The 18,994-nt window shown below is 52.4% G+C and overlaps 2 protein-coding genes across 14 annotated transcripts in view; one reads left to right on the forward strand and one right to left on the reverse strand.

Annotated features, from left to right (window-relative positions):
• Positions 1–1,578: 1,578 nt before the first annotated feature.
• ARMC6 (armadillo repeat containing 6) lies at positions 1,579–16,953 on the reverse strand. 4 transcript variants are annotated; one of them, XM_047696602.1, is made up of 10 exons: positions 16,821–16,953; positions 12,379–12,552; positions 11,190–11,272; positions 6,880–7,453; positions 5,156–5,301; positions 3,940–4,071; positions 3,471–3,608; positions 3,362–3,369; positions 3,220–3,263; positions 2,171–2,341 (listed from the first exon to the last, which is right to left on the reverse strand). In XM_047696602.1, exons 2-10 carry the CDS (start codon positions 12,503–12,505, stop codon positions 2,316–2,318), a joined length of 1,278 nt encoding a protein of 425 aa, XP_047552558.1. In that variant the 5' UTR covers positions 12,506–12,552; positions 16,821–16,953; the 3' UTR covers positions 2,171–2,315. The 4 variants fall into 4 exon arrangements, with proteins under 4 accessions (XP_047552542.1, XP_047552558.1, XP_047552563.1 ...); XM_047696586.1 differs by lacking the exons at positions 3,220–3,263; positions 3,362–3,369 and adding an exon at positions 1,579–1,683 and having other exon boundaries at positions 2,099–2,341; XM_047696607.1 differs by lacking the exon at positions 3,362–3,369 and having other exon boundaries at positions 2,184–2,341.
• Positions 16,909–18,994, forward strand: part of SUGP2 (SURP and G-patch domain containing 2) — a 31,288-nt gene continuing 29,202 nt past the window's right edge. For 5 of the 10 annotated variants that reach the window (XR_007121785.1, XR_007121786.1, XM_047696479.1 and 2 more), the window contains exons 1-2: positions 17,221–17,285; positions 18,654–18,785. Coding sequence is in view for 8 of the 10 variants with exons in the window: in XM_047696479.1 (XP_047552435.1) it covers positions 17,237–17,285; positions 18,654–18,785 (181 nt within the window). In the remaining 2 variants the exon portion in view is untranslated. Of the gene's footprint in view, positions 16,995–17,220; positions 17,338–17,368; positions 17,541–18,653; positions 18,786–18,994 lie in introns of those variants that run through there. The other 5 variants (XM_047696496.1, XM_047696483.1, XM_047696492.1 and 2 more) reach the window with 5 other exon arrangements.

Genomic DNA, 18,994 nt, shown 5'->3' on the forward strand with positions numbered 1-18,994 from the left:
GAGGGCTGGGGAAAAGGTGCTCCATGTAAGGACAGCATGTGCAAAGGCCCGAAAATGGGGATGCTGATGTGGCTAGAAAGACAACTAAAAAAGAGAACGTGGTGGGGGGCACCTGGGTGACTCAGTGGGTTGAGCCTCTGCCTTCGGCTCAGGTCATGATCTCAGGGTCCTGGGATCGAGCCCCATGTCGGGCTCTCTGCTCAGCGGGGAGCCTGCTTCCCCCTCTCTCTCTGCCTGCCTCTCTGCCTACTTGTGATCTCTCTCTCTCTATCAAATAAACAAAATCTTTTAAAAAATAAATAAAAAAAAAATAAAAGAGAACGTAGGGAAGATGAGGTTGGGAGGTGGGCGGGGCCTAGAGGACAGTTGGTTTTGCGGAGAGGGCAATGGGGAGCCTTGGGCAGACTGAGAGCAGAGCCTGGGCAGGAATTACAGGAACGAACCTCAGGCTTCCCCAGAAATGGGCTGGCATCACCCACCTCCCATGAGACAGATGATGACACATGAGGCTCACAGGGACTGCAGAATGCCCCAAGATCACATGGGTGGCAGAAGTCAAAGCAGGGCAGCCTGGAGCAGGTGCAAGAAACTTCTACATGCTGGGTGTGTTCCCAGTGGGGGAAATCAGGGTGAGGTGACCGGGTTAGAGGTTCATGTCAACCCCCCAGAGCTGGCAGGGCCCTCCCAGCCAGGAGTGGGGAACAGTTTGCCACCAAGGGGAGCTAGGACCCGGGTGATGCCACACACACCCCCGGCTACTTGCCCAGCCATGGAAACCAGAAGCCTTCTAGGAAGGGACTTGAGCTGATATTAAGGACCAAATTTAGGTCCTCCTTGAGCTAGGGGAGATGTATGACAAGCAGTGGACTGGGTGTTTCAAGAGAGGTTGGGTACCGCGCCTGGAGCCCAGCAGAGCTCTTGAAGCTAACCATCCGATTGGGCCACATGGAATGCACAAGCTGCAGAGTGACCACGGCACGACCCCCAAGCGTAAAGGCAGAGGAGCACTGGGGTTTGCTAAACACAGCTGCTTGGGGACCCCCAGAACACTTTGGAGGTACAGTGGGTATTTGAGGCAGTAACACTGATGTCCATACTACAGATGGGAAAACTGAGGTTCAAAGAAGGAGGCAGACTTCCCAAGCTGCCCAGCGAGCAATGACCTCAAGCAGCAGGGCAGACAAGTACAGGACAGTCCTTCGAGGGTGACTGAGGTGGTGAAGCTAAGATGGTCGGGTGCCTCCCACATGCCCAGCTCTTCCTGCACACCCCATAGAAGGGGGCTCTATTGCTCCCCCCTCCCCATTTCACAGAAGATCAGATCAAGACTTAGACAGAATACGTTGCTAGCTCAAGGCCACAGAGCTCAGTGAGACATAATCAGAAACAGTGGCCATGGGGCTGAGACCCCAGGTATGAACCATGGCCCCAGCAGACCGTATATCCCAGGCGGTTCTCAAAACCCCTTTGCTTTCCTCAGCGACTCCATGGCCTCCCCAAACATCTGCCCCTCTCCCATTCTCTGAAGCCATGGAGGCAGCACCCATACTCCGTTGCGCTATGGAAGAGATCCCTCCATTGTTAACTAACAGAGTCTTTTATTACTGGGCAGTACTGGCTGGCCTGGGACCCCTGGAGGCAGAAGAGCTTGGTCCCTGCTCTCTGTCCAACAGAGCAAGACACCTACAAACCATATTATAAGTAAGAGACGAGCAGGGGAGAGAACAGACTTGTAGGAACCGAAGCAGGGTCCCCACCCTCCTGTGAGACTGGCCAGCGTGGATCCCACATTTCAGTTAGCACTTTGCCCCCAAGCAATACTAAGGGCCCTCCTTCTGGTAGGAAAGGGTATGGGGTGGGGTTGGGAGGGCAGGACGGGTAACAGCAATGTGGTCAGCTGGCCTGGAGAACAAGGCGAAAGGAGGCCAGGGCCCAGGGGCTGCTCTCTGCTGTGTAGACGCTTCACCATGGTTCCCTTCCCACCCCAGCCTATACCTGGTGACCATCAGAAAACACCTGTCACTGAATGGGTGAGGAATCCGGGGAGTAGAGTGACAGGACATGGACCTCTTCCCTGTTCCTGAGTCACATAACTCACCCAGAGCCATGGCCCAGACTGAGCCTGAGGTCACGGCGCCAGGTTGCCCTTCTGGCCAGTCCACAGCTCTCGCAGCTCAACACGGCAGCCAAGGTCCCGAAGGGCAGCCTTGGCCACGTCCTCGCAGTCACGGTGGGCAGCACGGGCCTGCAGGATGAGTGCTTCGGCCCCCAGGTCCAGGATGGGCTGTGAGAAGGCCTGGCTGCGGGCTACCAGGTTACGGATCAGCATGCAGGCCTGTTTCTGGGAGGAAGAACTGAAGGTGAGTGGCGGTGTGCCGGTGGGTGGGGTCCACTCTGACCTCAGTGCCCCCTCATCATAACATAACAGGATAAAGGTGACCATGGTCAAGGTACAGTAGGTGCCTACACTGTGTGACTTATCAGGCTAGATTCATTTCTCCGCTTTATCCTCTCAGCTGCCGTGGGAAGCAGGGCTAATTCCCCGATCTCCCAGGTGAGGAAACAGATGCTCAGGGCAGTCAAGTGCTTGGCGGGTGCGGCTGACCCCTCAGGTATGGGACCCTCAGCCTCAGGGCAAGATTTCCCCGTGGCTGGCAAGAGCCTGGGCAGGGACCCCAGGAAAAGAGAGCAGAGAGACAGTGGGAAGAGGGGGTTGTGCACAGGGCCCACCTGTCAATTACATCGTCACGCGTTCATTAACACCTGTGCCCTGCTTATCTGCTGTGTGTGGGTACCACAAAGCACCCCACCATTAGGAAACTAGAAGAGAAGTAGGTGGGGTGTGAGAGGCTGCCCAGCCAGGGTGGTGAGGGGTGAGCAAGGTGATTGGTGAGCCAAGGGCAGTGTTCCCGAGGAGGGAGACACCGTCCTGAAGAGGGAGGCAAAGACCCATAGTGGGACAGAGTCTGGTATATCTGAAGACCAACAAGGAGGCCCCTGGGCTGGGAGGGCACTCAAGGTGGGAGTCAGGGAGGCAGGGAGAGCCCTGGAAACTACAAGGAAGTGTGTGGGTTTCAGGCAGGGGCGCATGCAGCCCCGTCTACTGCTTAGCTTCACTGACTCCCCAGTAAGGTACAGACTGTGGGTCCCACGTGCTGAACATGAAGGAGCAGCCCACGGATGGCAAGGAACCTTCCCGAAGTCCCAGAAGATCCCCACCTGCTCTCCTCCCATCTCCTCCTCTTCCTATCCCTCTGAAGGAACTGTTAGGAGAGGAAAAGATCAATGCTGGAAGAGCAAAGGAGCAGGAAGACAGCCGAGGACAGAACTGGGTGCATTCTCAAGGATGGGAAGTAGATACCTTCGGAGCTGGGAAGGAAGAAGAATTGGAGAGAAGTGGGCTAGGCTGGGGATGAGGACAGGGACAGGGAGGGCCTGGGTCTGCCCCGCCCTCCTGCCCCCAGGCCCACCTGCACTCCAGCCTCCGCAGGGTGCGCCTTCATGGCCCGCAGTGCTACCCGGGCGCCGCCGCCCTCCATGATGACCCGGCTGTTCTCTGGCTTCCGCAGGGCCAGGACGCACAAGGCCGCACAGCTCTGCTCGCATACCTGTGGGGGTCACGGGAACAGCGGAGACAATCAGATGCCCATTACCCCGAGGGCCCTCCGTGGCCACCACTGTTAATTCCCCAGGTGAGTGCCCTGCAGTTTCCCCTAGAGAGTCCGCGGCCAGCCCGCGTATATACCTGATCAGTAATAACAGGGATGATAAAAACCTCAACCACGCGCTTAGGGGGGATGGTCTCAACCAAGGCCTCTCACAGGCCCCACCCTAGCCCTGCTTGAGGAAATGGGGCAGAGCACCAGGTGAACCCAAACACTGAGCTGGGACTCTAGCCACTGTGCCCCACCGGGTGCGCCCCCTGCCCGGGGTAGGTACCTGGGGACTGGCCAAGTGCTGGGTCATGGTGGCCACAATGGACTCTGTCCCGCCAGCTCGGACAATCGCGTCCTTCACATCATCATTGCCTGCGATGGCCCGCAGGGCACTCAACACTTGCTTTACAACGTCCTATGGGGGTGGGGGGAGGTGGAGGTCAGCTCTGGCCAGCTCGTCCTCCTGTGCTGGGCCAGACACTAACTGCTTGGTTGCTGGTTTGTGGGGGTGCAGGGGGGGTAGTCTTGAGGAGGGTTGTTCCACAGTCCGAAAAACAGGTGGGGCCACCCTGGGGCACACACGGAGCCAGTAAGGGCAGGGGAGGCTCAGAGAGGTGGAGCCTGTGAATTAGCCCACCTGTGCCTAGCCCAGGTGTCTGGACAACCTGGACACCCACCCCTCATGCACACAGGCGGGCATGTGGCTCAGGCCAGGAATCAAAGCATAGGGTCCCCTGGCCATAGCTGAGTCCCCAGGTCCTGAGCTGAGGACAGCTGACCAGATGCTGCTGGGACTGCCAACCACCTTGCTGAGGGGCAGAGCCATAAAAGAGAAAGCAGTGGGAGGGAAACCAAGCCTCCACCCACTGCCTGGCTGTCCAGGAGTACAAACAAAATGCATTCCCTCATGTGCTTAAGCTGGTTCAAATTCAGCTGTGTCCAGAAGGAGACTGGCTGATATCACCAGCTGGGGCTGGGGCCAGCAGGACCGTTGCTGCCACAGGACAGGGAGGTACTCCCACCCTAGGTCAGGCATGTAGAAAGGGGGTTAAGTAGCTGCTAAATGAAAGAATAATGAATAGGAGGCTCCACCCCATTTTATGGATGGGGAAACCAAGGCACTAAGGATTTGCCTCACCCAAGCATCACACTCCTGAGCTGGGAGCAGGGCCAGCCCCTGCCAACACCCAATGGCATTCCTCCCACTGTTGGTAGAAAATACGAAGGTGTTAAAGGTCAGTGAGAGAGGGTGGATGGATTTGTTTTCCCCCAAAACTTAACTTCCTGCCCAGGGGTCAATGAGAAGTGAAAACTGCACTTTGCTTCCAGGGTCAGCAGACATGGCCAGTGTGTTCTGATTCAGGCTGGTCTGGGTGGCTGGGGCTCAAGGGGGCAGAGTTCACTGGGAGGTCTGGAACCTTCCTGCGGCATCAAGAGAAATGATAAATCGAAATCCAAGTGAAGGGCGCTTCACACCCTAAGACGGCCTGGACACCCACCTGGTGGTCACTACAGTTGGCCAGTAGGGCCACCAGGACACTGAGGCCCCCAAGGTCGACGACCTCCTGGCAGAATTCATTGCGGACGGTCAGGCGGGATAGGGTGCTGCAGAGCTCACTCAGGACACTGGGGTTGTCAGAGAATGCTGTGGAGAGGGAGGGAGAGGAACCACTGGGGCGAGGACATGGAGAGAACCAGTTCCACCTGGGAAGTGGGGCCCTTCTGCCCAGCAGGCGGGCCACACACACCAGGAGAGCCCCACTGAACACCAGGGCTGCCAGGCCTGGAGTGCCCCCTGCTGGCCGCAGGAGAAGACAGCCGAACACGCCCTCCCCCACACTGTGTCCCAGATAAATTCCAGACCAACTGATGATCCCAACTAAAAAAAGAACCATAATGGTGCTATAATAAAACATCCAAGACTATTTTTATGTTCTTGGGGTGGGAATGACCTTTCTAAGTGCAACGGGAAACCCAGAAACTGTAGAGCGACATATGGATAGAGTGGACCTAGGTAAAATTGAACACAGATGCCGAAAACAAAGCTCAGAGGCCCTAGGGAGGAGAGGCCTGTGCTGAGGCTCAGATGGGGTGGGGTGGTGGAGAGTGGAAAGGTGGAGGGTGGACAGCCCTAATTTATACAGAGCTCCGTGACAGTCAGCTGGTATGTCTCCCTGGTCGGGGTGCAGCCCCAGCAATGCCGGGAGCACTAATCTGGGTGGAGGAATTCTCTAGATGTGGTGACATCTGTGATCAGCTGACTTCAAGATGAACCCTGATGGTCTGACTGGGCCTCATCCAGTCAGCTCAAGGCCTTAAGAGGGAAACTGAGGTCTTCCTGAAGAGGAAGAAGCTCACTGGAGGATGGTGGTGTTGGCTCCTGCCCAAGCTACTCCGTGGATTTCAGACTCACCAGCCCCTCGGCCACATGAGCCAATTCCCTGAAACACACATGCACACACACCCCCCCCAATGGCTCTGCTTCTCTGGCAGAACCCAGACTAATAGGAGCTCCTGTCAACAAATGAGAGAGATGTAAACTCCCCCTCAGAAAAGGAGCTCGACTTCACAGATGGCTGGACTGTTTTCACTTTCTCCAGAGGTATGAGACTGAGGTAGTAGGCTCGCCCTTCCAGAAGACGGCCAGAGGCACACAAACAAGACTAGCTATAGGGCCAGAGCTACAGACAGGCTGGGAAGAACTCATTCTTCTGTCACCTTCTGTGCACCAGACCACAGTCAGGCCTTTTCTAGTGGGTACAATGGATGGGGACAGGGAATTTCGGGTCTGAACATCAGTGCTGTGGTCTCCCACGGCTGGCCTGTCTTGGTCATCCCAGTTGGGAACATGTACGTGCATAACAATTTGAGGCTAAGTATGAACCAAACTGTAAACCTTCACTGGGGACCAGACACACTCCCCCATTTTTGGGAAACACCCTTATTTGTCCCTTTGGGAAGCTCTCCTTTCCGTGTACTCTCAGTCTGTGTGGCTGAACAGAGCCAAGCCCCTTCCTCAAATGGCTCCAGAGATGGGCACAAGATTTGGTCTTGGTCAATGAGACCTCGCTGGGAACTCACCTAGAGCAACCAGGAGTAAGGAACTATTCCACTAGGGCTGGCATGTGGGTGGTAGTAAGCCAGAAGAGGCAAGTGGAGCCTGGAGCCAGCCATGCCTGAAGTCATCCTAAAACCCAACTCTCATTCTCACACCTGCTCCTACCTTTGGCGGCCTCAATGAGTACCTTCAAGCCTCCATTCTCCTGCACAATCATCTTGGCATGGTCGTGGGCATGGCCAAAGGGCACACGGATGTCATCATCGAAGGTCATGACTCGGAGGGCCCAGCAGGCCTCCCTGACCACGTCGGCACAGTGACCATGCCGGGTAATGGCACCTGTCAGCAGAGGCAGCACACCAGCCTTCACCAGGCTCTGCCGATTCTGCTCGTGCTTCAGGCTGGCATGGCACACACAGCGGATGCCAGAACATGTCAGATCAGCCGCGTCGGCATTCTGGGCCAGTGTGACCACCAGCAGCTGCAGGCCCTGGGTGTCTAGGAGATCAGGCTGGCCATCGGTCAGGGCTGACAGGGCGTTGAGGGCCTGGAGCAGGAGGTCCTGGTCGCTTGCTACAGCAAGCTTCCAGGCGGCGAGAAGGATGGGGTAGGCCCCCTTCTGGGCTGCCAGGAAGCGGCTCGCCTTGTGCTGCTTGCACTGCTCCAAAAAGCGGGTGAGGTGTGTGGATACTTCCTGGGGGTGAGAGCAGGCCACGGACTCCTGCAAGTCATCCAGGGCCTAGAGGACAACATGGGAGAGACTTCAGTGTCAGCTCAGCCCAAAGAGGTTCTATAGCAACAATGCCCCCGCAGCCCCCCCCCATCAGATCCCCCTTCCGGGGACCTAGGCCTGTGGTGGAAATGCAGTCCAGTCGTGGTAGCTTCCACATATGGGCTTCTAGGAGCTTCGAGCTCCAGAGTTCACACAGAGACGGAGAGACCCAGCTATCTCGGGGTCCCTCCATGGAGCCACACACGTGAGCGCAGGCACAGTCAACGCTCCAACCCTAGCTGCCATTGCAAGAGGCTCTCTAAGCAAGACCCGTGGAACCATCTGGCTGAGCTCAGTCAAACCATAAGGAACAAGAAAATGGCCGTTGTTCTGGGTTGTTTACTATGCAGCTACAACTAACCAACATACCCTCCAGTGGCCACCTCTCCAAGGAAGGTGAAAGTTACCTTTGCCAGACCGGCCCCTACCAGATGTCTCCTGTTTGTCTCTCCCATCCATTCCACATATGTTTATCTGCCAAATGAAACCACACCATACACACTGTTGATTTACCCAAATTCAACTCAAAGCCCTTGGGGGAAAAACAGTAATAATGAGAGGAAACGATTTGAAAAGAGCATCCAAGTCTAGCTGCCATTCAATTCCATGACCTCCAGATCTGCCTCAGCAATGAGCCCAAGATGAACCCGAGCCTCCTGGGACTTACGAAATCACTGGTCCCTGGCCCTAGGGAGGGCAGCTCTACAGACACCATCAACCCAATGCAGAGGGCTGGGATTTGGCCACCACTGCTCTGAATGGCAAGGATGCCAGTTGGCTCACAGTCCCTGAGCTGGACTTAACTGAGGATATGTTGCAATGACACAGAAAATTAATAGGCCTAAAGCAGAGAATGTGCCTCAAATGGACATTCACCAAAGAAAATATACTGGTGGCCACTCTGGCGACAAAAAGATGGTCCACGTCGCTAGTGGTTACGGAAATACTCGAGAAAGTAAATATACAATTACCACGTGATCCAGCAATCCCACTTCCAAGGATATACCCCGAAGAACTGAAAGGAGTCTTAAAGAAATGTCTGTATATCCGTGTTCACAGCAGCATTAATTCTGGGAGACGAAAGCTAGAAGCAACCCAACTTTCCATCCATGGATGAATGGATAAACAGACTGTGGTCCATCCACGAGATGGAATATTATTCGGCCATAGCAAGAACAAAATTCTGACCCAGGCTCCAACATGGATTAACCCTGATGACATTACGCTGAGTGAAAGAAGCCAGCCACGAAAGGACAAACTCTGTGACTGCACTTAGAAGAGTCCCGAGAGGAGTCCCATTCAGAGGGACGGGAAGGAGAATGCTGAGTGACAGGGTTAGGGGAGGGGAACAGGAAGTTAGTGTTTCATGGGGACAGAGTTTCAGTTTGGGAAGATGAGAAAGTCCTGGAAATGGCTGGTGGGCGATGGTTCCACAACAGTGTGAAAGTACTTTGTGTCACTGAACTGTACACTTAGAAATGGTTAAGATGGTGAATCTGTGTTATATTTTACCACAAACCCAAAGCAGAGGATGGAGCATTTGAGCAGGAACTTGGCAAGAAACCTGAAAAGCGGTGGCCCAAGTGCCATTAAGAAGCACAGTGCTGGAGTTAGAACACTCTGGATTTAGTCAGGTGAGAGAGGAAAAGATAAAGGGCACAAGCTGCACACTAGTCTCTATCCAGTTTGTCGGAATCTCCTCTTGCCCCGGATGGCATCAGGAAAGTGAGTCTCTGCGTTGGCTGGCTGAGACAGTGGTCTTCATCGCCCCTAGGTGCTGCCTGAGACCCCAGACCCTGTGGGTGGCTGAGGAGAGGATAGTCACTGAAATGAAGGTGGCAGAGTCAGCTGTGCCCCACCTGTGACACCTTGGCCTGATGATGGGGGCTTTGTCCACTAACCTGGGAGTTCATTCTCTCTATGGTTGATGGCTTAGATTCGGACACTCCTCACATATAAAACCAGTCCGACTTGTTTTCTCCTTAGTGTTCCAAGACTTTTTGGTTTTGTTTCTGCAAGTTTGTGTGCAACAAGCTTCCTGACTCTGGTAGACTCTTTTCAAAAGACATCAGCAGAGTTGAATTTTTCCCCCACAGCTAAGCATTTTTCACACGTCGGAGTCGCAGCAGCAGCAGAGGTCAATGCTGCCGTGGCAAGAGAAGGGGCTGGTTCAATTGCAAGGTGAGAATAAGGGCGGAAGGATATGAAACCCAAAGCGTGTGGTGCCTCCCACACAGGAAGGGAGAGAAGGGGTTTGGTGGGAAAGAAGGGGACAGGGCCTTTCAGATTTTGCTATAAATGCTTGAGTACTGCTTGAATCTTTTATGCTGAGAACATATTCACATTCTTCTTCAGTAATGAAAAATAAAATTAAAAGTCAAATTAAGAAGAATAAAAAAGTGAAGGTTGTAAACAAAACGAGTTTTCTGTACTGATAGTAGAAAACAACAGAGCTGTTCCCAGCTTGATTTCCCTGAGAGAGGGACCTGGATCTGGGTCCTAGCTCTACCCTTCACTGGCTCACCACATGTGAGTCATTTATCTTTTGGAAGCCTCAGATTCCTAATCAGCAAAATAGGCTAACAACAGATTGAGATAATATGTTTTAAGGATTTAGCACAATGCTGAGCACTTAAGAAGTGCTCAGTGATTCTTAGAGACTATTGTTACTGAGACCCTTCATATGTAAAGGGCACCTACAAATCAATGAGAACGAGATGAACAACCCAATAAAAAAACTGCCAAGACAACAAACACATTTCTTACTAGCAAATAAGTCAAAACAATGAGGTAATTTTCTCAAAATCTCTGTGAGGCTGGAGATAGTGAGGACCCTGAGAGCAGAGAGAAGTAAATACCTTGCCTTAGGCAGAGCTGGGTTCATACCCAGGGCTGTGTTCTCCAACTTCCTCTTTTGTCACTATATTCACTTGCTGTCAGGTAAATCATTGTTTTTGTCTTTGGATTACCCATCCTTAAAATGGGGGTAGTAATCCCCACCTTGCAAGGATCTTGAGAGAATAACTGAGACAGCACAAAGAAAGCGTCTTGCACAGAACTGACTCCACAGTCAGTTCTCAATAAACTATAGCCTTTTGCCTTTTTACCAACAGCTTATCATTGTTTAATAGGTGACCTGAAGGATGGCATATAATCTCTGTGACCTTTACCTTCTTTGTCTGTGTGCTGGAGAGTGAGGGTAGGCTCTGGGCCTCTGTTTGCCCATCAGTAAGTCAGGAGGGATGACAACACCCACCTCACAGGCCAGTTTTCGTGCTATAGGGGTAGGCTATATAGTGTCCTGCTGAACAGTCAGTGCTCCACAGGTGGTGGTGGCCTTACTGTGATGCCACGCTTTCTATAATTCCTATTCATCTTTGAGCAGACTTAGCGGTTGGGAGGGTCCTCCTGAAAGGTTCCTCCATGGTGCCCTCTCTCCCAAGGCTGCCAACACTGAGGACAACCTGAGTGTTGTCCATCCCAAAAAGGACACTCAAATGTGGACTCAGGGAACCCTGGCTGTAAGCTCGGGCTCCCATGTACACGTTGGGTGCCTGCCCTTCAGAACTAGCATCTGTCATTTAGGAACCAGTGGAAAGGTGCCCCTAACAGACTGTTCAATGGTGACGTGTGTGGAACCACATGTGTAAGGTCAGCCATGCCCACACAGGGCTTACAAAATCACTGGGCCACTCCCTCCTACCTGCAGGATGTCGTGTGTAGGTTCCTGGGGTCCATCTGCAGAGACTTTGGGTGCCATCTTTATAATGTTGCTCAGATCAACCCCTGCGGGGGGGCGGGGTGGTTTAGGAAACAAGTGACAGCCATCATCCCCATAGGCCTTCCAGAACATACTCATGTCCCTTCTTCTGGAACCACCCCACTCTGGAGGCCTTTGGGGGTCTGCTCAGCTCCCCACCCTAACCCCCTCCCTACCAGGGCCACATTCATACAAGGGATATAAGATATGGGGAGGGTGGTCTTTGCCCCTGGGCCCTGTCCAGCCAATGGGAGCGGAGCAGTCGTGAGGCTGCAGGTCATCACTGCAGTGAGGGACGTGTTCTACTTGGTGGGCTAAGAGAGGAGGGGACCCCACAGCCTTTTCCCTTGGGGCTCCCATTGTTCTTCACCCTGGCTACACCCCCACCCTCCCTGACACCCCCAGGAGAAGCTTGCACTGCACAAGACACATGCGGGTACTCCTCCAGTCCCTGGCCAGTATCTATATCCCACTCTGTACCAGGGACACCAGCCTCTGACATCTGAGGCTGGACCCCCTGAGCCCTTGCCCTCTTGAGTCTGACTGGGTTTGGCCAATGGGAAATAGGACTTCAGATCAAAAGGAGTGGGAGGATTTATTCCCAGCTCCCTGCCTCTGCCTCTGCCAGGTGACTCGCCAACCCCAGCCATGGCCTGTTATGGGGCCGGGGAGGTCCCTGCTATGGCCAGCAGGATCTCCTAACCCTGGCAACACCACTATAAATAGTCCCCTCCTAACCACTGTCCCCCATAGCCTATTTTGAAAATGCCACAGCTGGTGACCAACCCTCCATGAACTCAGGCTGGAGTGCTGGTGAGGCAGGGAGGCAGGTGGCCCTGTTTCTTGGGAGGCAGTCAGGAAAAGCCTCTTCAAGGAAGTGGCAATTAAAAAAAAGACCCATCTGGAAGGATTCAGCCCTGCAGATGTCTGGGTGGGGTCAAGGCAAGTAGAGGGAGGATAAGAACAAAGTGGGAGGAAGCCGCCAGCCTGCACAGGGCGGGGTCCAGGGCTGCCACACGAGGCATGACAGAGCCATGGCGGGAAATCATTCTCACACCTTGAAAGCTGGGGACTGGAACTGACTTTCGGCCAAAAAGCCAGATCAGCGCTGGGCCTGGCCACAGTGCCTTACCTTGTGATTCGAATTGTTCCACGGCCTCTTTTACTGCCTCCTCTGGCTCCATTTCGAACTCTTCAATGTTTTCACGAACGGCTGCATCGAAGGTCTCCTGGGTGATGCGCTTGGCGGACATCTTCATCTCCTGCTCATGGGGCGGCAGGTGCCCGCCTGACAGACACTCTCAAACTGAGAAATCAAGACAGGAAGAAAGCTTCATGGAGGGTGAGATGATAACCATGAGCCTGGCTATCACTTAGGGAAGAGTGACCAAGGGCCAAAGCCCAGGACCTCCCAGGAAAAAGTCTTACAAGCTGGGTCACAGAGAAGGCTGATACCCCAGCACCTGCGCAGCCTCTAGAAGGGCAGAAGAGGGCAGATAGTTGACATTTTATCTAAGAAAGAGAAAATGTTAATACATGTCCTTTTAGTTAACAAAGAATAAAATAGTTTAATAATATTACAGTTTATAAGTTGTTACGTGATCATAATGAAATAACATGGTTATAATGCCACATTTTACATGTGTTATTGACGATATGCCACATTTGTCGTAATATGTAATACAAGAACTATATGGCATTTTATTATATAGTTTAGGTATTTCATATGTAACTATGTAATAAAACTTACAATGGTATGCTGTTATACCAACAAAAGTTTCAAAATAAAAATTAATTATAATAAAGTGGAATGCTAAATCAAAAACTAATAGAAATAATTACCATAAGTGGAGGTAGGAAAAAGAGGGATGAGGCCAGGACTAGAAGCTGGATTATTTTCTTCAAATATACTTTGTTTCATGGTTGTTGTTGTTGTTATTGTTGTTGAAGATTTTATTTATTTATTGGTCAGCGAGAGAAAGAACAAGCGGGGAAATGGCAGGCAGAGGGAGAAGCAGGCTCCCCTCTGAGCAAGGAGCCGGATTCAGGACTCAATCCCAGGACCCCGGGATCATGACCTTAGCTGAAGGCAGACGCTTAACCGACTGAGCCACCCAGGCATCTCATTTTGCTGAAAACTGGCAAATAAAGAATACAGCATTCATCCTACTTCCTAATTACCGGATTATAAAGACAGGAAGAGGAAAAGTTCTGTTTTGTAGATGAATTCCAACAAATTATCCACAACAGGCCAGATTTAGATGACAGTCCCCATAGGCCGTAAAACCGTGAGGAGTGAAACTGATGGGGAACGTGACAATGAGAGGACTGTACCCTCATCCACTGTGTGATTTCACATCGCCAGAAGAGAAACCCAACACTACCTGCCTCCAGAGAGGAATGAAATGCACCTGTGAAGTCCTTTTGCCAAAAACTCAAACCCAATCTGACAATGGATCCAATAGAACTTTCTGTGAAGATGGGATATTCTCTATCTGTGCCATCCACGTGGGTTCTAGCACTTGAAATATAGCTAGGGTGACGGAGGCACTGAATGTGTACTTTTTATTTTTTGTAAATTGTATTTATTTATTTTTTGTTTTAAGTAGGCTCCACGCCCAGAGTGGAGCCCAACATGGGGCCTGAACCCACAACCCTGAGATCAAGACCTGCTGAGATCAAGAGTGGGCTGCTTAACCGACTGAGCCCCCCAGGCGCTCCTACCACTCTCTCTTTTCAACAAAGCGGGAAACGGGCCTCAGGCCTAGAGCCTAACAGAGGTTAACATTTTGCTTTCATTTTGCTTCTTTTACTATATCTACTTTGTTTACTGGAGTAATATTAAGTTTCTGTTATAATACATCACTTTTTAAATTTGTAACAGAGTTTCAAGAATAGTACAAAGAACACTTATTTCCCTCTAACTCCACCAGTTGTTAACATTTTGCCAAGTTAATCTCTGAGAGAGTGTGTTCCTGCACACACATGTGCCATGTGAGAATACGCTCCAGGAATCAGATCCTTCCCTCTGAAAGACGTCAGCATGAATCTCCCAAGAAAAGGGCACTCTCACACATTCAATGTACAACGAAAATTTAACACAGGAGATTTAACAGTGATACGTTACTATTTTCTAATATACACTCCATGACCAACTTTCTCAATTGTCCTAAGGCTGTCTTTCAAAACAATTATTTTTCCCGTCCCAGGTCTGTTAAAGAATCGTAAATCTTGGGGCGCCTGGGTGGCTCAGTGGGTTAAGCCGCTGCCTTCGGCTCAGGTCATGATCTCAGGGTCCTGGGATCGAGCCCCGCATCGGGCTCTCTGCTCGGCGGGGAGCCTGCTTCCTCCTCTCTCTCTCTCTCTACCTGCCTCTCTGCCTGCTTGTGATCTCTCTCTGTCAAATAAATAAATAAAATCTTTAAAAAAAAAAAAAGAATCGTAAATCACAGAAAATGTAAGGGGAACAAAGGCACAGGGAGTACTAGGACAGCAGGAAGGGAATGTGGCAAAAGTCCAAGGGCAGATTTGGGCTGTATGGGAAACAGGCCACTCAAGCCTGTGCTTCTCTTTCTGGAGGCGGCACAGGAAGTTAAGACTGTGCAGATGTTTTGGGAGAGGAGGAGGACAGGCTCTAGGGCTAGCAGTGGCGACTTGAATCCCAGGCCCTTCACCTAACCTCACTGTTGGTCAACTCTCTCTTGTGTGACATGGGGATAAACAAAGAGAATCTACCTCATAGGACTGTAGTGACATTTCAAGCATACAATCCCTATAAAGTGCATAAATAGGATTTGGCACAGAGTAGGAGCTCAATAAACATTAGCTGTTGTTCCTTTCCTTTGCTGTCTAGAAGTAATTCAACCAGTTTAATTGAGGGGAGAGGCAGAAGGGCATCAAACACCTCACCTTACTCCCTTGCAGATAGCCCCCCTAATTCTTTCTGCCCCAGAAGAACAAGGATCCCTTTAGGGGTTGCTAAGGATTTCCATGGTCAAAGGTGAAGGAAAAAAAATAAGGATTTTTGTTTCAATAAAGAGCTTCTCAGTGAGGCACCCAGGCTGGTATGTGTGTGGGGTGTTCCTGACCAGTTTCGAGGGGCAGGAACTTCCCAGCTGGGGCTGTTGGAAGGATTCTGTTCCTGACTCTGCCACCAAATGATGCTTCTACCACCCCAGCCATGCTTCAGACCTGAGTGGGCCAACAGTGAGTGGCCACACTATCACAGCAACACAGTCCAAAAGGCAAATGTCAATTATGCCTACTTTATGGATGAGAAATCTGAAGCTCAGAGAGGGGAAGAACCTGCCAGAGATCACACAAGCAGTAAGAGGCCTGGCCATCATGCCACCCTGCTTCATTAACACCTTCCCTCCACCTGGGTTCTCTGCAGAGTGTCTGCTAGCTCTTCCAGGATTCCTCCTCCTGGGTGCCTTCCCTGACCACTTAGAACCTGTATGTGCTTTCTGGCCTTGGCTCCCCTACCCCATGAACCTTCCTCTACCCAGTCCTGAGCTTAGGAGATCAATGTCTGGCTCTGGGAACCCCCTCTACGGCAAGTCCTACAGGGGTCCTCTAGGTTAGGCACGAGCCTAGGTGGCAGAATGAAAGTACGTATCTGGAGTTCATGAGAAAGACGGTGCCTAGGAATGGTTGTCTGGGAGCCACCTGGGAACAGTCCAGGTTAGGAAAGGGGAAAAACAGCATTACCAGTCCCCATGATAGGAGCAAGGTGTCCTGGAGAAAAGAAAGGGAGTTAGCAAGACCTCAAATGACAGCCGGTTTCCCTTTCTAAGCCAGGGTTCCACTCACTGAGAAAACGGTGCCCTGACATAGAAGGGACTCTATCATCTTCCTCCACCCGACAAAACCACCCTGTTCAGGTACAGTCCTAAGGGTAGTCTCACCAGGTTCCTCCCTGCCACACTCTGTACCTCTATTCTCCCCTCAGCAGGCAGGGAGAAACTTGAAATCACAGAGACCTCACTGCTCAAAATCCTGCACTGGCGTCCCAACTCTCTCAACAAAATCCAATCTACTTACCAGCACTTTCTCTACATGGACCTTACCTAGGTCTCTTACCTAGATCTTCTCACCTGCGCATCCCAGCCAGCCAAGGGACACTCTTAATAACCACTGTGGTTAAAGCAGCCCCACCCTCCTATCACATCATCCTTTTTGAGTACTGTATCTACCTGGAGCGACATGTCCATTTATCTTATTTCCTTTTACTGTCTAGCCTCCCCCCTCATTAAAATTTAACCTCCACGACAACTGGGGTTCGATTAACTTTGTTAACCACCTTCCCCCCCTGCCCAGGATGGAGTCAGACACGCAGCAGTCACTCAGTGCATAGGTTATGAATGAATGAATGAATAATGAAAAGAAATGGATGAATAAATGAATGAAAAGAAAGCTGAGGCCAGGGAAACAGGGATTTTGTTCCCTGGCGGCTTCTGTAAGAGTCATTCCCCAAAATCAAGTCCCCGAGGGCGGCGCCACAGTCACCAGCCCGACCCCGCGGTGCCCACTCCCCTCCCCGCGCGAGGGAACTCCGCAGCCCCCGCTTCTCACCCGGTTTTCACAGCCACGTGGGGAAAGGGTGGGGCTCCCTACTGGCACCGGCAGAACCACCTCTGGTCTCTTCCGGCCACCGTACGGGCGCAGGCGCGCTGGCGCCAACTCGCCTCGGCCTCCCTCAGCTCCACGGTCCGCTCCCGGAGAGATCAAGAGTGACCGCGAGCGCAGGTAAAAGCCGAAAGAGCCAACAGGTGTGCAGCGGCGGCGTCTTTGGCGCGTTTTCCCGGCAGCTTTCCGTTGCCGCGGCTCTCAACAAATTAATCTTTCGCCTCGGGAGCGTCTGCCCTGAGAAGCGAGCAACGCGCCTGCGCAAGATAACTTGGCGGTGGCCGCCTGCGCCTGCGCATCACGGCTCGGCGGCAGCTTGCGCCTGCGCGGCGCGGCGCTGCGGAGACCGTTGGCTCATTTGCATGTCCCCGCCTCGCGCGGCGGCGGCGGCGGCGGCGGCGGCGGCGGCGGGTGAGGAGCCTGAGGCGGCGGCGGGGGCGGCTCCGCGCGCGGTGGGTTCGGGGTGAGGCCTGGGCCCGGGCGTCGTCGGTGGGCGGGCCCCCGGGTGGGAGGCCCGGGTTCCGCTCCGGGGCCCCGGGGCCCCGCGATGACGCCGCGAGCTCGGCCCTCGGGCTGCGCGCCGGCCGCGTCCCCGCCTGCTCGGCCTGGGGGGCGGTCTTCGGCCTCCCGGGCCCGACGCCCCCTTGTCTTCGTTCTCGGAGGCCGGTAGGAGGCAGGCCACGCCCGAAAGGGTTCATTCGTTCATTCATTCCACCCGAGCCCAGAGCAATTCCGTTCGTAGGGGGATTACTGCAGCCGACCGCTGTATCAGGCTCTTGACCATTTTTCACCCGGTTCAATCCCCACAACAGCCCCCACCATTAGCTGCCCATTCCATGGATGGGGAAATGGAGGCGCAAAAAGGTTCGGTCACTTGATTTGATTCGGAGCCGCCTGACTGGGAGACCCTATCCTTCGACAGCGGAGAACAAGGGGCGCCCCAGGAAAAGGGTTTAGGGATGAGAAAAGGGGATGATGGTAATAAGAAATGGCTCGAAGGAAGGGCAGGTTTGGGTCTTGAGGTTGGAGGTTTCAAGACGGAAGGGGTATTTTGGTTAAGGACGCAGCCACCGGTTTCCTGAGCGTTGCTTCTCAAGTCTTTTTCCAGTCAGTCTTCAGGGCTTTGTCCCCAATACCAGTGCCCTGTTTTCCAGGTTCCGGTCTGGGCTCTCTGACCTTGGGTGGGTCACTTAGCCCGAGTCTTTCTCTTATTCTGAATTCTGTCATTCATAACAGGACCCACTTTTCACTGGGTTGTTGGAAAAACTAAAGGATTGTGAGAGTCCCTTTCCTCCGAGAGGACCTGGTACAGAGCAAGCTCTGTCACTAGCCAGGGATTCCTCCACTCACTTGTTGAGAGGCAGTTCTCAGAGCCTCTTTGCGTGTCTGTGATACAAGAGAATAGAAATGGGAAAGATCACATCTCTCCTAACCACCATTTGCAAGGGTTATGCTCTGCCCCCCACTTACATTAAGTTGTGTGAGTTGCTTTACTGCAGTTCTCCACTTAGCCCCAACAGGTAGGGATTCTGAGGAAATGGGTTCGGAGAAGCAAGGTAGATTGTCTAAGATCACAGTGCTTGTTTTGTTCCTTCTAACCAACACACCTGTGAGCTCCGTGAGGGCAGAAGCCCCCTTCAAATAATTCAGCCTCCCTCTGAAGCCCCATTTAAATTATAAATTACTATCTCATTACTTTGAGGATTAGGTGAAATTAAGCAGGCTGTGTGTGAGCGTTAGTTGTCATTCTTAGTGTCTTTTTTTCCCCTCTCGCTACAGGTCAGAGAAACATGGCAGCTAGGCGAATTGCACAGGAGACTTTTGATGCTGTTTTGCAAGAAAAAGCTAACCGATATCACATGGACCCCAGTGGTGAGGCCGTAGGTGAAGCTCTTCAGTTTAAAGCTCAAGGTGAATTAAAGTGCTTGGTTTCTTTGGGGGGAGGGTAGTTATTGGGTGTTCTTTTAGGGTCAGGGCAGGAGGATATCAGTGCCTTGGGCAAACTATTCAACTCCTTGAATAGGGGAGATAAAGTTATCTCTTGGTCTACCTGTCAAATCATTATGCAGAAGTGGGCATTATGATCTGAAGCTTCTCTGCTTCTGTCCTCCCCCACCTGA

Source organism: Lutra lutra, chromosome 1, assembly GCF_902655055.1.
Source record: "Lutra lutra chromosome 1, mLutLut1.2, whole genome shotgun sequence".
Lineage (NCBI taxonomy): Eukaryota > Metazoa > Chordata > Mammalia > Carnivora > Mustelidae > Lutra > Lutra lutra.

Bases quoted from the DNA above. Each gene is read 5' to 3' on its own strand.
- ARMC6 (XM_047696586.1), bottom strand. From the start codon at position 12,505: ATGAAGATGTCCGCCAAGCGCATCACCCAGGAGACCTTCGATGCAGCC. The intron at 11,273-12,378 runs GTAAGGCACTGT...GCCCCCCCGCAG, and splicing joins GGAACAATTCGAATCACAAG to GGGTTGATCTGAGCAACATT. The intron at 2,342-3,470 runs GTGGGCCTGGGG...TCTTCCTCCCAG, and splicing joins CTGCGGAGGCTGGAGTGCAG to AAACAGGCCTGCATGCTGAT.